The following is a 17936-nucleotide window of genomic DNA, read 5'->3' on the forward strand; positions in this document are numbered from 1 at the left end:
ATTTCTCCATGCACAACTGTACCACGTTATATTGTTGTGTTGCCTTTGTGAGAGGCTATTTCTGAAAGGCAAACCATGGTTGTTATAATTCAAAGTGAATGACTGTTAAACAGCACACATACAGGGAGAGGTTGAGAATCAGAGGAAAAACAGTAGGAATGTTCATTTCTCAAAAACACACTTGCATGCAAGAATACACGTCTGCTTTTGCTCTTTGTCCACTTTCACCTGATTTCTTTGTTTTTATGTACATAATGTATTTCAGTGGTCAGCAATTGGTGGCCATGGCCCACCAGCATCAGTATCTGGCCCGGCAGATGATTTTTTTTAAAAATATGAACTTTATTCAAATAAATTCTATTGCTAGAATTGACAGTTAACCTAAACTAAATGTTTGATTTTAAAAAAATACAAATAAAAACACTGTTGTTATCATGTTAACAGCCAGGTTCGGGGAGTAAATGTTCGTAAAATAACTACTTGTATAATGTTAGGCTTAAAGATGAAGCACTAATACTTCAAATCGAAATGATGCACATTAAATTTTAACAGTACGAGTACATATCTCACACTCAATCATTTGTCTTCATAACAAGCTTGTGATTAAAGACAACGTGCACATTAGTGTTAGTTTAAGGCAGCAAATGTGGGTTTTTCTTTGTGACTGAAGATGTTTTAAAGCACTTTAGAGCCTGATAAAGATATTCAATTGCTTAGAGAAGATTTGGCCCTGGGCCACATTTACTTGCTGATCCCTGATGCGTTTGCATATGTAAGCAATATGCATATGTTGTGCCTGTTGTTACATCTCTCTATAACTGCTCAGCTCTTCAGAAAATATACTGCCTCTGTACTGCATGTGGAAGCTTCACTTCTTAAAGCAGTCTCTTTTTAGCAGAGGCCCTCCCCATTACTCTCCATCAAGAGACTTGCTAAAATAGCCACAGAGACCACTCCCCCCGCCCCCCTCATAGAACTCCCCTCCATCCATCCACCTTTACTTTTTAGAGCCATGCAGATCTGTGTTGCCATGGAGTCTGTTGTTATGGCTACAAACAGCTATGCAGATGTACAGGAAGCAGTGATAAAACTCAGGGTATAGAGACAACACGGTTGACCATCATTTGTTCAAAGACAGATGAAGGTCAGGGGCAAACCTTTAAAGAGATATATACACGGGACTAGAGCAAATGTGGGACATTCCAGATGGTGGTTTCTTTCTGGGGGAACAGCTGTCTTATTTCTGAGCATCCCTTTAGAGTGCTACGATAACACTTCAGAAAAACGAAAAAGCAACGCTCTGCCAACATTTAAATCCTGCACACTGTGCGTCTACAAACATGACAAAACACTGTGATTCCTTCTCTATGCAGACTTGGAGCAAGCAGCGATTTACATAGAGCAGATAAGAGTTTTATCGGCGTGGACAGACAACTGACTGTTTGAGAAATTTAGTTTGCAGTGTGTCCCTGGTTTATCTGACATTGCAGAGACACTCTTGGTCTTTTCATGCAGCATAATGTTCTCAGTAATGTAGAGAAAATCTGTGACACTGCCCCCTGAAAATGGCATCAACAGGTGGCTCACGGTTAAAAGACAGGGCTAAACATCCCAAAAAAACAATTAAAAAAAAATGAGACTATTTTCTTAAATAGCACATTAATATGTGTGCATGAATATATCTATACATTGTGTTTGTCGGGATATAAATGCTCTAAAACCTCATCATTGTTTTCAAAATGTCATTTCAAGGGCCGCCACGCATGCGCTTCTCATGACGTTGTCTGCAGCTCCATCTTGTGGCGTAAACACACAGCAACCACTAAAGTGCTGGTGTATTTCTTTCCTTTGATGTTCTCTCCCTTTTATCTCTGCCTATCATCACACAGGGTCTTTCACCTCTACAACCAAAAAAGAATTCCCCAACAGTGTCTTCAGGTTCCCCACCTGTGTCTCCTGAATCTTATTATGACTGCGTGTTCTTGAAAATGTGCAAAACAGTTCCCAGAGGTGATATAAACGCACTGAGTGCACTGCTATAGATTTCCCTCTGTCTGAACAGTGATAATGCAGATGGAATGCATTAAAACAGGGAAAGGAAATCAATGATCCAGCTTAAATGAAAAGGCTCGAGCAATATGTATGATAAAATTCAGAGTAATCCGGCGAAGATCTGTTAAATTGTATACTGTATGCAGGTGTGAGCCTTCATGAAACTGACTGCAGTGATATTGAGTGCAGATTATGTGGTTAATTGCCAGTCTCACTCTTTGTGCTTATGGCCACTGTCTATTTCTGTGGTTGCAGTTATGTGTGACTGTCTTTAGGAATGTAACAGACTGTATTACACCCTGGTCCCTCCCTCAGACGCTGTGCTAAAGTAACAGCTGATGTCAGTCTTGCTTAAAGACACACACACAGAAGGGGAGGTGAGTGAGTCCCCATTGGCTACGCCCACACTACAACCTGTCTACCATGAGGTAGTGGCATCAAGGGCACAGTAGAGAGCCACCCTCTTCCCCTCCTACACCTTCATCTCACCACGATACATCAGCACTTGACACAAGGAGGCTCCATACCACGCCCTGAACCACCATTTACAGCAGCAGGAGGAGGGGAGGGCTGTTATCTAGGGCACCCAGCACCCCCATGCGCTTGTTTGAATTATGGAGCTGCACTGTCTTCCTGCCGAGACCCCAACCACAGCCAGCTCCTGCTCCACGGACCGCTTGTACGACAACTGCCCACCTTTTGCACAGCGTGGGAGGGCCAGGCCAAAGAAAATGGAGAGTAGGGTTGTGTGCCCGGCTGTAACCAGACTCACAGGCCCCTGCGGCCCTCTGTCTGCTCTGTCCCCAGCTGTGGCTGAGGTTCCCACACTAGACGGAGCTCCTGGCTCCTGGCCAGATCACAGCTACTGCAGCTGGGTAGAAGGTCTGGGAAGACGGGGCTGGGTAGCAGGGCTGGGACCCGGCATAAACACAGGAAGAGGAGGAGAGAGAGGTGGAGAACAGAGAGGTGGTGGGGCAGTTGAGGACAGAGCTCATCTCAACCAGAGTCCCAATCCATCACAGAGTGAGCAGCACAGGAGTGCTCTGTCTCTGTATGACAACATCCCTGATGCTGTCACCCCGAACAACCCCCGGGAGATCTTTGAGATAGAAACAAGTTTCCAGGAGCACGCGCAGGAACAGATGTGCCAGGCATGGGCCCCTGAGCAGATCCACGGACAGATGGAGAGTGAGGGTGTGAGTAAAGACAAGAGCCCCTGGTCATCCTGTGAGATCATCCTCACTGAAAGTGGTTTCTGTGAGCAGGACCAGAATCCAGACCAAGAAAAGAAGCAGGAACAGGAGCCAGAGTTGGACTCAAGATCCCAGGGATTTAATCAGCATGACCAAACACATCTCCAGCTCCAAATATCACCTCATGTCCCGACAGAACGCTCACCTCAGCTGTGTCCAGCTGACTGCCAGGGCCTGTGGCCTCCAGCCGAAGCACACAGCCTAGAGCAGCCATCCTGGTCTCCCAGAGTACCTCCTCCCGTACCCTTGGCTGACCCCTCTGCCAGTGCCCTCCGCAGCCTCCTCACCAGCCTCCAGCAGCAGATAGTCCGACAGAGAGAAGAGTACGAGGAAAGAATAAGCAGGTAATTTTAATTTTGCCTTGTCCAACATTTCCCTTTTTACACTTCACGGTGCACATAATTACATTAAGCAGATAAGAGCTACCATGTATGAGAAAAATGGTCCTAAAATGAACATGTTTTTGCTGAAGGCTTCAGTAGTAAACTTTCAGCCCACAGACTGAACTCAAGCGTTTCGCAGTTTTGTGTCGTTTTTCCAGTGAAGGGTCACACAATGTTCCCAGGCTCGGAGAATTGTGTCCAGTCAGCTGTGCTCCTCTGGTCACCAAGTTGACCCTAAGTTTGACCCTATATCCTGTTTGCTTCATGTTGCACAAACAGCTGCTCAGTCAGATCCAAACAAAATCTCTCATGAGAAACACTGTATATTTTTATTTTTAAGTGCTGTTTCAAGGGCTGTTTGCTTTCGCAAATGTATTTTCCATCAGTATAGAAAAAAAATCTACATTTTGAATGGTAAAAGGAGGCGTCTGACCTATAGAAACAGCTCCTGCAGTGGAAAGAGAGCTAATTTAAGAGAGCATGCTGTTGACTCAGACAAAACACATACCTCATTTAGTATCGATATAAATATACATATACGCACAACAAGCCTCAGTGTAAGGTTAGGTCATATCCATAAATCCTATCCAAATCATTTTTTTTATCCCCAACTTAAGTCACCTGTTCTACCTTTACTAACAATATCTGGCTTCAAGTAGCAACAACCAGACAACCAGCTGAACTGTGAGTGTGACGACACATTAGACTGCTGTCTGTCTCTCTCCCTTCATCAGCCTCGAGCAGAGAAACGAGGAGCTGCAGGTGGAGGTTGTGCGTCTGAAAACGAACCTCACACAGCAGCGACACTGGTACCAGGCCATCCAGGCTAAGATTGTGGAGTCTGAAAGAGCCCGTGCTGCCGCCGAACTACGCAACGCAACACTGCAAAGGGAGATGGAGCAGTTCTTTGACACCTTCGGGGAGCTCAACAATGAGGCCAAGAAAACAGAATATATTGTGAATGGCTTTTGAAGAATGTGTTTTGTTTCTTATGCTATGAAAGAGAATGCTAGGTGAAGGAATATAGGTGATACACAGCTGTTGGGTAAAAAAAAAAAAAGAAAGAAAATAAATCACTGATGTCCAATTTATTATAGTTGCGTAAGGGCCAAGTGACAATGTTGTGATCATTGCAATCACAGAGGACATCTTTGAAAACAGAAGGAGAGTCAATCTGAACGAAAATGTGAGATGGACATTGTACAACAAGCCTTTCTTTGATATCATGGTAAACACACAAGACATTCTGATGACGTCGTTGATACTCAGTCCTCATTTGACAGGATGTCAAAGGTAATTTAAGGCATGGCTAAAAAAGGAAAACATGGCGCACCAGTCCTTAGTGACTCCATAGTGTCATATTTCCACATGTCCATCACACTGTGCAATCAGTTCAGCAAAGAAAAAAAAGGCATCTCCTCAGTCCACTTCCAGGTTCATCATTCAAGTTTCATTCTTGAATTGCAAGGGCAAGATTTTGCTTCAGTACACATCATCCGCAGCCTATTCTTTGTTGCTGGGTCAACATCCGCCATAGACACTGCTGACGGGGCGACTGCCGACATTAAGGGCAATTATATGCTTACAAGGAAGAAAGAAAAACATAAACAGGCATGAACAGCTTTTCAGAATCAAGCATCAAGGTGCCGTCAGTAAACCTAAAACTGAACTGGTTTGTCTTGTAACCATTATTTGTGTTCGACTACCTTTGCAGTACACGATGACGGAGCCATGAAATATTTTGAGACTGTCCCTGTACTAATGGAATGGTTTGGAAAAAGGTCCAGCCCATGCGTTGATCTGATAATAAAATGATTTGACATTTATTTTGAATGGGCCTCTCCATATGAAAACTGTGCAACATTTTGCCAAGACATAAAAACTAATAATACTTTTGCAGCCTCTTCACAATCAATAGGACTACATCAGTCTTTTGACATACACATTGATATTTTGTACCTTATATCAAATTGGGATGATTGCAATATATAGTTCGACACATACTGTATTTGAACTTCTTAACAAAATAAGCACACTGTATTTACTGTATTTGAAATAAAGGGGTCAACAGTCACTGTGAGCGTCAGATCTTTACATACAGTACAATATATCAGGAAATAAAATGGTAACACTGCAATCACAATATCCCCCTAACTGAGAGGAGTAAAATCTCAAATCCACATCACTCAAGCCAAAGAATCAAAACCAAAAACACTGCAGCAAGCACCACTATAGAGATCAGCGTTACTGTGAGCGAGCTACAGGATGCATCAAACATCAGATTAGTGTTTGATCATTATACAGACATCGGACGCTTAGTGTGATCGACTTATGGGAAGCTTTTGTTCTTATCGGCGTAACATGCATGAAAGCAGCTGGCACCTGTGGTCTACAGCGGAGAAAATAAGTATTGAACGCGTCAACATTTTTCTCAGTAAATATATTTCTGATGGGGCTATTGGGATGAAATTTTCATCAGATGTCAGTAACAACCCAATTTATCCACACATACAAAGAAATAAGAACATTAATGTCCATGACAAAAGTTATGTGTAAGTAAGTGAAATGACACAGGGAAAAAGTATTGAACACATGAAGAAAAAAAGGTGTAAGAAGCCACAGGAAGCCAGTATTTAGGAAGCAATCCTGCCCCGTATCAGTGCAAATTAATATCAGGTGGATAAGTCCATAATTGGTGGCCTATAAAGGTTTCTCTTTACCAAGGTGACACTCAAGAATCATTTCAAGATGGGTAAAAGCAAAGAGCTGTCCCAAGACCTTCACAAGCTTATTGTAGACAAACATACGGATGGCATTGGTTACAGATGTATATCTAAACTTCTGAATGTTCCAGTGAGCACTGTTGAAGCTATTATTCGGAAGTGGAAAGAACATCTTTACACCATTAACCGACCGCGACCAGGTGCTCCTCGCAAGATTACTGACAGAGGAGTCCATAGAATAATTAGAAGAGTTGTCCAAGAACCAAGGACCACTCGCGGAGATCTTCAGAAAGACCTTGAAGAAGCAGGTACAGTTGTTTCAAAAAAACAATTAGTAATGCACTCCACCGCCATGGCCTCTATGCACGCTCACCACACAAGACACCACTGCTCAAGAAAAGGCATGTGGAAGCTCGCTTAAAGTTTGCTGCACAACATTTAGACAAGCCAATGTTATACTGGGAAAATATAATCTGGTCAGATGAGACCAAAATTGAACTCTGTGGCTGTCATAACATACAATATGTTTGGAGGAGAAATGGCGCTGCACATCAACCTAAAAACACCATACCAACAGTGCAGTTTGGAGGTGGGAGCATCATGGTGTGGGGCTGTTTTTCAGCATCTGGCACTGGCAGACTTCATGTAATTGAAGGAAGGATGAATGGAGAAATGCATCGTGATATTCTTGAGAAGAATCTGCTGCCATCCACCAGGATGCTGAAGATGGTGGACATTTCAGCAAGACAATGATCCCAAACACAAAGCCAAGGAAACAATCAATTGGTTTAAGAGAAAGACAATCAAGCCGTTAGAATGGCACAGTCAATCACCCGACTTGAATCCGATTGAAAACCTCTGGAAAGAACTGAAGATCAGAGTTCATAGAAGATGTCCCCGGAACCTTCAAGATTTGAAGACACTTTGTGTGGAAGAATGGGCAAAAATCACAACTGATCAATGTGTGTGACTAGTTTCTCCATACAGGAGGCGTCTTGAAGCTGTCATTACCAACAAAAGCTTTTCTACTAAGTATTAAATCAATTTCAGCAAGTGTATTCAATACTTTCTCCCTGTGTCATTTCACTTTATTACACACAACTTAATTTGTGGACTCATTTGTTTTTATTTCTTTGTATGTGTGGATAACTTGGGTTGTTACTGACATCTGGTGAAAATTTCATTCCAATAGCCCCATCGGAAATATACTTACTGAGAAAAATGTTGACGCGTTCAATACTTATTTTCTCCGCTGTATGTCCACGAAGTGTCTGCACTAAATTGATGAGGACAACCCCTGGTCTCAACTTAATATTTGCTAAAAAAATAAAACTATTGAAATACAGGCATACAAAACAAACAATAATCCTCCACTTTCTCCTGGTGACCTGAAATTCAGTATGGGTGCATACACCAGTACAACAATATCCACAAAGGGAAGGAAACTTTGACCCACGAATAGTATAGATAGCCTTGACCTCTCACCAGCAGTCCAATTGGAGCGTTCCATTAGAGCATACAGGGAAAGAAAATAGAAAAATAGACCTTTTCATTGAGGTTAAAGAGGAAAGAAGAAACATACTGAGGGGGGGAATAATACAGGAAGGGAAGAAGTAAACAGAATAAAGGAAGGCAGTAAATGATTGATATTTGGACATTGTAAATGGGAGGTGGACTGAGGCAGGCAGACAGGCAGATGTGGCAAAGGATTGTGTTCACTGACTCTCGTCCAGTGGTCCCGTCAGTGTGTCGATGCTGCTGCTGTCTGTGTCTGAGGCCAAGGTGTGCTCCGTGGACATGGACGAGATGTCGTTAGCCGAGGAGGACTGGGACGCTGAGCCTGACACCACGTCTGAAACACACAAAGGAAACACAGTCTTGATCTGAGGCTACACTACTTCTTATAGCGGTCTCATAACCAGTGTGGCTAATAATGAATTCGGATGGCGCATGTACTGACCAGAACAATCTTCTTTCATTAAGCCATTCTTGTTCCTCTCTTCCCAGTCTATCACCTCTTCATAAATTAGTTCTGTGGAGAGAAAAAGTAATAGTATATCATATTCTACTCATACTCTAACAAGTTCTAGCACCCATGTTTCAACCTGAATGTGTCTTCAGATCAGTAAAAACAGACATTTATAGGTGGTTTGAGCATGCATGGAATTTAAAAACATCTCTTCGTTCAGTATGTCATTGAATAAAGAACGGGGAGGACTGACACGATCATATGTGGTGATGCATGCCAGGTGTGAACAGTCATATTACAAGATCAGTGAGGACGGATGTTAACAACAGGTCTGAACAGAGTCTAAGAATGAAAAGACATGTGTTCACATGAACAACTGGACTGAAATGCTCATACCATTCTGACTAGTGAATTCTCACGAGGAAAACTCATAAAGAATGAAGGGGATGTTTAGCCGTGACCTCAAGTACTTGAGACAGTTCCATACTGAACATTCAATTAAAAGGTAAATGAGGTTAAACTGCATTGCTGATATAATGCATTAGAGGGCAGTGCATCCTACCTTTCCACTGCTCAATGGTGTGCTCTCTCTCTTCCAGCTGCTTATCTGAAATCTGGGGTGGAGGCTGTGGAACAAAGCAATTCACTCATATCACACCGAGGACAAACACAACCACTGGTAAAGAGGTAAACCACATGTTTCAAGTGGAGCAATCGCCTCACCGCATCTGCCTCTGCAGGGTCATACCACACGTGGATGTAGGGGTGGTTGAGGGCCTCCTCTACTGAGATCCGGCACTCGGGATCAATAACCAGCATTTTGGACAGCAAGTCCCGTGCTTGACAAGCTGTTATGGCAACAGAGGAAGGGCTATGTAACTATGGAAACAGGCATACATTATCACAACTGAGTACTTCCCACGTGGTATTGAGTAATATCTCTGGGAATGCCAAAATTTCTCTCTTTTCAGTGACGTGACGTCCAGGTTTTAGTGTCACAGATAGCATAAGATACCTAAGATAGCATAAGAACCTCTAACCTGCATGGTCATGGTTGTCTAAAGTAGCTGACATCCAGTCCTGTGAGTACATTTACATTTCTATCACAAGTGTATTTAAATATTCAAAATTCTTACTCTTCAGTTTGTCGTGCTCCGAGTCAGAGGGGAATGCCCAATCGGGGAAAAGCTCGGCAAAGCTGACGCCTGGATATTGTGGCTTGTTCATCACATAGTTCCTCACAGTCTCCATCAGTCTGTTCATAAAGTCCAGACTGGGTGTGCCCAGAACCTCAATGACCTTATTCCACTGGTCAATGTCTGGACATCACGTTTGTTAGGGAAAAACCCTGCTGCATTATATTTAACTGAATATGAAGAACGAAAGGGGACGAATCAAGTGAGAAATACATAAAATGGATGCACTTCGCAATCTATATACTGTATAAAAACATTTCTGAATGACAATTGCAGTGAAATGGTTTCCTCCACAGAAGATGATCTATACCAGAATCCTACTGCACCAGGCAGGACCTGAAGTGAAGGTATAGAAACATTAGAGACTGGAAAACAGCCAACATAAGTGCAAAATATCAAAACCACTGCAGTTTGATTCCCCTTATCAGTTTCGGGAAGATTGTAGATACTGTATTTGGACAACAACTCCACAGATTAATTATCACCAGTTAAACTTAGGTCTGCTGGAAATATTGAGTCATTCCACTCAGCTGCTGATGCTCATTGCTCAGAGGGCGTAACAGGGGAAGCATCTCAACAGATAAGTCTAAGAACAAGAACAAGAAGAATGTCAAGATGAATGAGGTATTCGGTGCCAAATCATGGTCTAATGAAGGGTGAAAAAATGCAGGACAGCGAGAGTGAAGGATACGGTCGGTGCCCTGGAAGATCACGCTGCCCTTAACCATCTCTCCCATGATACACCCCACTGACCAGATGTCCACTGAAAACAGAGAGTACACACGTTAAAAAGGCATGAAGTAGAGCGGAACATATTTACAATGCAAACTAAATACACAGTAAAACAACACACCTGTGTGAAGGCCGCACTGACGAGCAACATTCTCCATGATTATATTTTAAACAAACATCAAAATGTGTAAGAGCGGCTCTCGATATTTTGGTTCATCCTCTGGCTTCATCGTGACTGGATGCTTTCATCACATTCATCTCGAGGCTGGATCTCTGTTCCCTCTCTGGCTTGAGAACTAGACGCAGCCTTCCAGCCTTTTCTCCTCAGCTCAGCTTATCAGTTTGCACAGCTGTTGCTCTCTCTCTCTGTGTGTGAGTTTGTTTGTCTGCTGAGCAGAGTAGGCTCAGTTCACTCGCTACTTCAGAGCATTATCACGTGGCAAATAGCCATTAAGTCCTCTCATCCTTCTGATAATGGCTCCAGATCACGACCAAGCAGATAAAAACTAGTCTTAGCAGACATCGGTCTTAATGAATCATAACTTGGCAAGAGACAGAAAAGAGAACGGTTTGATTACTTGTTTGATATCCTGAACAGACAAACAGATGACGTGAAAAACTAAATAATTTAACTGATCTTAACTGTCCGATTTATCAACACTTTGATTACGACGTGACCTGGATGCCCCTATATATTCAAATTGAGTAGATAAACTATTGCCAATTGTAAAAACCAAACAACAGTTATGTCCACTTAGTGTCTCCTGTTTCCACTCTGAAATGTCAACTGGTGAGTTTGAGATAAATGAGAATGTGGGTAAAGTCCTTTCCAAGAAAGAGGATTTTGTGAGGGGTAATTTCAGCCATTATGCAGCCAACCAACCACTGCAGTGGGGTAGTAGACTATTAAAGACATTCATCAGTGACTGATCAAGCCTGGTTCAAAGGATTCCAACAAGTGAAAACCATCTTAGCAGACTGCAGTGTCTGTTCACATCTGATATGCTCCTTTCTCATTTGAAATGTTGCTGTGTATTGTAAAAGAAAATCAAGTCAAGACAAACTACTTTTTTATCTTCAGCATCATGTTATGTAAAACATGTTTTCCATATTTGCTGATCGTGTATTTATAATGTAATGTCCAATAATGATGGCTTGTTCCACAGCGAACCAGTTACCTGTATCAACATCATTAATGTAAAGAACATCAGCTCCAGAGAATGCTAATTGTATGATTGCTGCTTGGTAACTCTGCTCACCGTTCTCCTTATACTTCATGCCCAGAATGACTTCGGGAGCACGGTAGTATCTGGTCACCACGTAAGGTGTCATCATGAAGTTAGTGCAAGCTGTTCGTGCCAGGCCAAAATCCAAGATCTTCAAAGTGCAATCGGACTTCACCACAATGTTACTGGGCTTAAGGTCCTGAAGGAGACAGAAACTCAATAAATCTAGAGGAACAAACAAAAACATTTGGACACAACTGGTGCCTTGTGAAAGATTACCATGTTATTTTGGAGTCAGGTATTTGACCGACAGACAAAACCAAACTGAGGTTGCTTCCCAACCTCAGTTTCCTTTGAGAAATATCTTCATTCTTTTCTTTGTTACGTGCCCACCAGTGACACTTGTTCCTGTTAGCGTAACTGTTAGCAAAGATGGCAAAGATGTAAAACACTGTTTACATTCTGGGAATGAGGTCCCGTCCGTCTACGAGTGGGTCTAAAAAGTGTGGAATTAGCATGGCAGATTCAAGCCTCGGACCAAGCATCACTGGTGGGCACGTAACAAAAAAATAATAAAGATATTTCCCGACTCAGGGGAAACTGAAGTTGGGAAGCACACTTTTTCAAAAATACTAGCCCTATTCTAGTAATACAAGGCCAAATGCAAATCGGTGAAGTATTCCTTAAAGAGCAAACTGAGCAAACTAGTTTTGGTCACAGGTGCAACACAACAAACCTGAAATTCTCATTAAGACTGACAATAACATGGAGTCATTGTCATTATTTGACAAATTACCCTATGAATGATGCCAACAGAGTGTAAGTGTCTGATGCCACAGAGAATCTGGTAGAGCAGGTAGGACATCCTCTCATGGTCCAAGTCCATGTGGATCACCTGGCATAGGCTGGCATCCATTAGCTCCATCACCAGGTACCTGAGAGCAGAGGAAGTGAAGACACACGACTAGAATAATTAGTAAAGAAAATTAGAAAAAAAATGACAAAAGCCAAGAAGCTTAAAAAACATAGTAGAGAACACATACACTTTAGCTATATCTTAAGTAGAAAAAGAAACTCAAGAGTAGATTGATAGAGCCAAAAAACAACAACACTGCACCACCACTCACAGATCCTGGAATTCCTCCAGGGACTTCTGAGGCGTGAACACATTGATCAGACGGATGATCTGCAGCAAAAAGACAAGCCAACAGAGGTCAGAGTACATAGAGTCTGTGTCTGAATGTCTGGGCAGTAAAGTGCATCAGCAGTGCGATCATCATTAAGCTTACATTTTTGTGGTTGACGCATTTCAGCAGCACCAGCTCCCTGTAGGCGCGCTTCGCATGGGTCTGGTTCTGGAAGGGCCGACACAGCTTTTTCACAGCTACAGGTATACCAAGCACTGTATCTATTGCAGAGCTGGTCACACGCCATGCAGAGGAGGGCACATGAAAAGACATAGTGGAAAAAAATAAAGTGCAGATGTTTTTCTCTCCTTGCTTTACACAAAAAAGGGAAATAACTAGTATGCAAAATGTGCAGGTTATTAAAAAAAAACAAAAATGAGACCCATTAAAAAAAGAGACTTCAGTCTACTGTCCTGCTCACAACATGATTATGCTGAACTGATCATTCAAAAGTGACGTTTTTCTGTAGCCTTACAAGTCGCACACACTTATTTCACTGTAATGTAGTTTGCATCTGATGCTGTCATTTTGGCCTTGGTGTAGAACATAGGAAAAACTCATCAAGTGACCAAAAAAAGGGAAGGTCTCTTATGGAAATGTCATAAAAACAAGGCCATTAGATCCATTTGATAACTTGTCATAGACCACTGTGTTATCTCAGGGGACTATGAATATAAACGTAAGCCCTTGATCCCCATTGTTGGTACAAACAAAAACAAACAAACAAACAAAAAACCAAGTGAAATATAACGTTTTTGAAATTAATATAATGATTGTGGCATAAAAACTAAATAAGCAGAAATATTTCAATCCGTGTATATGTTGTAAAACATTGAAAGAGAACAAGAAAAGGTTCATATACAAACTAAATATGAAATATCTACAGTATTACATGGTTTTACATTACAAACCTTGAAGATACACAGTAGAAAATGAAAGTTATAAGACTATGCCAGACTCAAACTGCTTTTTCAAATGGCCGAAATCATTTGTCTCATTTGTGTCGTAGATTGATTAGATCTGATTACTATATTATAAAGAAAACAAAAAACTCTTGACACACATGAGTCAAACATGAGCCAAAACAAAAAAACGATTTGGGTCACTTAAGTCTGCAGTCTGAAGAAAACCAAATAATTATAAAGTAAGTTATATTAGATCGAAGATTAAGGCAAATAAATACAATTTATAAAATCACATTGTTTTGGCACATCATAATTTGAGTTATAAAGTTTCAAGACAATCAAAAAGAGAACAATTAAATTGCAGTTTTTGCAATATGTAAATTACCGAGTTTCGTGTTGCAATTTTTGATTTGAAATTGACTGAACATTTGACAATATAATCACTTGTTCAGCCCTAAATACATGCAATCAAAATACCCATTGGCTTGGCTGGTGACCCAATGAGCAAAATGCCACTACTATGCTACGGCGCAGTCTCTCACCAGACGATGCCCTGGGCCCCGGAACCAATTGCGCGGAGCTGCTGGTAGCGCTTGAGTACAGTGAAGGTGGAGTCGCCCACCTGAACGCTGTAGAACTGACCCTCTGCCTCACTCATCCTGCTGAACAGTCAGGACTACCAGCACTGTCTGCACACACAAACATACAGATAAAGAAATACAGACAGATGAGCTGTAAACAAACCCCTGCCACCCCCATATTGTAAGACGGGATGGTGAACATTAATAGGTGTACATGAGTGCAATAAGAATATTACAGTTTTTCTTTAATGCCACTGAATCACTCAAATGATATGTCCATGACTCAATCCCTGGTATGTCTCCTGTCATTCTGAGTCTGGTCTGAAACCAAACACTTCATCACTGCTTCCTGTTCTTTCTTCTGTTGTTTTTTGTCGCTGTCCAGTTTGCTCATCTGACAAAGGTAGCAGCGGCTGGAGCCCGAGCAGAGGTCGTAAATGCTTTGGCGAGTGTGTAGTGGAGAAGAGAGGCAGCTGACAGCTTAGAGTTTCCTGATGCTCTCACTGCTATTTCTAAATTCATGCTGACACACGTAAACAGCATTAGACTAGTACTATGGGCATTTGCCAGTTCAAATATGTTAATCAAAGTTAATAACAATAAATATTGTTATTGGATTATACTAGGGCTTCAACGATTATATATCAATAATTAAAACAAGTGCTCTTATTTCTTTTTCCAGCTTCTTAAATGTGAATATTTTCAAATAAATAATTTGTGGACAAAACAAGACATTCAAGAACATAATCATTTCCAAGTTCGGTAAACACTGATCAACCCTTTCAACATTTTATGATATTTTAGGGACCAAACAAATACTTGATTAATCGAGAAAATAATGGACAGATTAATCGATGATAAAAAATAATCCTTGAACTAATGGAAAATTACTTGTAATTTAACTGGCGTTCAATATTATTTACACTATATTACACAGAAAATGTTCTTAGTATCACATTAATTATGGTAATGTTTACAGCAGGAAAAGGTGCAGCCAATTCTTTTTTTATGGAAAAATAAACTTGTAATTTGTATTTTTCCAATTTAATGAGGATTGGTAATCATTAATATTTGTTTAGGAAAAACAATTTAGCATGGAGTGTAATTTAAGTTATTCTTTCAATGTTATGTTCCTGTATGAGAAAATTAAATTAAAACAGTCCCACGTCACCTGTTTGAATAGCTCATTAAATTGACCACATTGTATGTTTAAAGTCATCATTTATTTTCATTACAATTACAGTATTTTCCATCATTTCATTCATCTAATGAAGCATTTCTCTCTGTGCTTATGTCCTCATTTGTTCTAATCCCCAGGATTTCTGCTTCTTGTCTTGTTTGCTTCCTTCTGTTGTTTTTTTTCTGAGTTAGTTTCTTATATAACACAGAGTTTGTATTTTCTCTTCTCTGTATCACTTTGTATATAAGACAAAAGAAACCTTCATATGTAGGAGGTGTGGGTCTGCAACGACACCATTAGTCAGACGCCACAGCAATTGATTCCACCATCTCACCAGCTACTTTCTTCTTGTGTCTTGCCAGTTTCTCTTCTTCTCATCCCACTTGTCTTTGTATTTCTTTTATGATCCTACCATTCCCTCACTCTTGTACCCTTTTCTGTTCTCCTCTCATCTTCCCTGTGGCCTCCTCATCTATTGGAACTCAAGGACAGAGGTCCTGACAATTAGGTTTTTGATGAATATTAAAATTATCACATGCAGGTAGATGCTTACCCTATATGATTACCTCAAATGTTTTAAATGCAGGTGCACAGGAATCATTTGCCTTGACATGCAACACGGTTAATGATGTGAAGGTCCAGTGTGTAACATTTAGGAGGGTTAATTGGCAGATACAAATAATTTGGTGTTCTGGTGCCTTAATATAAACCTTTCATAAGAACTATACCTGAAGGCATTGTTTGATGGAGACGACCATCTTGCACCACTGAGTTTCTTTCTTCACCAGCCAGAGTGTGCTGTGGATTCTTGAAGCAGAGGCATACTGTACATATTTAGAAAAATTGCATCCTCTCTGCAATACGAAGGTCACACAAACTTCACCACCCTCAACTCCACGCACACTGTTGCGACAAGGGGTGGGTCATAATATCGATTTGGTGATACTGTCTTCCTTCCTCGTGCAATATGATAATCAGTTAAGCCAGGGCAAACATTGATGTTTTCATTTTATTTTATTTAATATATAGATTTAAAGTAAACTGCCAGCTGCGTGTTGTTACTTCATGTCCCCTCACGGTGCTGCTGCTCAGGTGAATGAGGGAAATTAGGTGGAAGGTACCTGGCCGAAGAAGAGGGAGTTTACATCAGGATATTGGTGGAGAATGCTACGTTAAGAGATACTCCATCCATGTTCAATATATATACTTTATGCAGCTTGTTCTCTATGTTGTGAATTAATAGAGAATTCTTGCATTTCTAACTTTTCATGCATGTTTTGTCTTCTTCAGTGAGACAGATATTGTGATGTATGGCTGTCTTGCAATATATTGACTATCACAGAATCGTTGTATTGTGATATTATTGGTATCGTGGACCATGTTTTGCCTCGCGTATTGTGACGTCCCCTGTGGTTCCCATCCCTAGTTGTGCCAACTGTCCATTCCAGTCCAGTGCAGCCTTGGGGTCTGGACATCTCCTTATTTATGAATGCTTATTTTTCATTTCCATTTATGAATATGGATCCTTGGTTAATCCTAGGATTTTGTAACATTCATGATCACAAACATGTTTGTTTATGAAACAATAATCTCACCTGTTGCCTCTTTGTATCTGAAGCTGTAAGGAAAAACATTTAAAAGTTTCCAAATACTAAAGCGTTGTAATAAGTAATACCGTCAGAACAATCGTGAGAACCGTCAGAACAATCGTGACAGGATTTTTTCATATCGTCCCGCATGCTTCAGATTCCAGCTATGACAGATGAATCCATACATGGCTCGTGTGACGTGTTCTTGACAGGCACAAACTTGCCTCTCGTGGATGTGGCACGAATCCATCCTAACTGAAATGTGAGTTTGGAAAGCAGAACAAAATATCTGCCTGGCCTTCTGAAATGTCACCTGACAGGCTAAATCCGGGCTAGGTTATATACCCCGACAATTCTATACAACGCAATTGGGACGATTTTGTACAATTATATAATTTCCACAGGCAGTGGCATGTCTGCTCATAGCGGTATGAAGTCATCAGGGTGACTGCAGAGCCGACACAGCCAGAGACCATCACAGGTCCTCACAGCTCCAGTCACACTAACATAAACGCCGGTTACATTCACATTCTATCAAAGTTACCGAGGCCTGCTCTCCCCGTTTTTCCACTGCTGTCGACAGCAATGCGGTACTTGGGCCGGGGGCTCAACTGAGAGCCGGGACGGACCAACGGACGACCGCGGAAGCGAGAGCGATAACAGTAGCAGCAGCGGCGGCGGCGGAGGCGACACTTACCGTCTCCCTTCGCCGTTCCCACGGCATTTAAAACACAGACAACACACTCTCTCCGTCCTCCAGACACAACCGACACTGGAGAAAGGTTTCAGAGAACGGCCGGCAGGGCTGTCACCGGAGAAAAACGCCTCCTACGACTCCTAGTTTCCCTCGAGCAGCAGAGGCAGCGCGGAGCGGAAGAACGGGTGCGGAGGAAGACGACGACGCTACAACAAGCAGAGAGCGAGAGTCGTCATCACGCTCAGTTCGCGACAGCTGCCGTA

The 17936-nt window shown here is 41.7% G+C and overlaps 2 protein-coding genes across 2 annotated transcripts; one reads left to right on the top strand and one right to left on the bottom strand.

Moving 5' to 3' along the window:
- Positions 1-2516: 2516 nt before the first annotated feature.
- Positions 2517-5514, top strand: LOC122778369. The gene is made up of 2 exons (XM_044040173.1): positions 2517-3649; positions 4423-5514. Exons 1-2 carry the CDS (start codon positions 2667-2669, stop codon positions 4658-4660), a joined length of 1221 nt encoding a protein of 406 aa, XP_043896108.1. The 5' UTR covers positions 2517-2666; the 3' UTR covers positions 4661-5514.
- A 2154-nt stretch (positions 5515-7668) lies between these two features.
- mapk9 (mitogen-activated protein kinase 9) lies at positions 7669-17896 on the bottom strand. Its single transcript, XM_044040172.1, has 12 exons — positions 17674-17896; positions 14169-14315; positions 12824-12953; positions 12662-12720; positions 12331-12469; positions 11568-11733; positions 10268-10339; positions 9517-9699; positions 9104-9228; positions 8943-9006; positions 8372-8443; positions 7669-8263 (listed from the first exon to the last, which is right to left on the bottom strand). Exons 2-12 carry the CDS (start codon positions 14282-14284, stop codon positions 8127-8129), a joined length of 1263 nt encoding a protein of 420 aa, XP_043896107.1. The 5' UTR covers positions 14285-14315; positions 17674-17896; the 3' UTR covers positions 7669-8126.
- Between the last annotated feature and the right edge of the window lie 40 nt (positions 17897-17936).

Source organism: Solea senegalensis, linkage group LG12, assembly GCF_019176455.1.
Source record: "Solea senegalensis isolate Sse05_10M linkage group LG12, IFAPA_SoseM_1, whole genome shotgun sequence".
Taxonomy (NCBI): Eukaryota; Metazoa; Chordata; class Actinopteri; order Pleuronectiformes; family Soleidae; genus Solea; species Solea senegalensis.

Excerpts from the sequence above, each read along its gene's own strand:
- mapk9 (XM_044040172.1), bottom strand. The coding sequence starts at position 14,284 with ATGAGTGAGGCAGAGGGTCAGTTCTACAGCGTTCAGGTGGGCGACTCC. Across the intron at positions 12,470-12,661 it reads CTGGAGGAATTCCAGGATCT|GTACCTGGTGATGGAGCTAA; the intron begins GTGAGTGGTGGT and ends CTCTGCTCTCAG. Across the intron at positions 8,444-8,942 it reads CACCATTGAGCAGTGGAAAG|AACTAATTTATGAAGAGGTG; the intron begins GTAGGATGCACT and ends TTCTCTCCACAG.
- LOC122778369 (XM_044040173.1), top strand. The coding sequence starts at position 2,667 with ATGGAGCTGCACTGTCTTCCTGCCGAGACCCCAACCACAGCCAGCTCC. Across the intron at positions 3,650-4,422 it reads TACGAGGAAAGAATAAGCAG|CCTCGAGCAGAGAAACGAGG; the intron begins GTAATTTTAATT and ends TCCCTTCATCAG.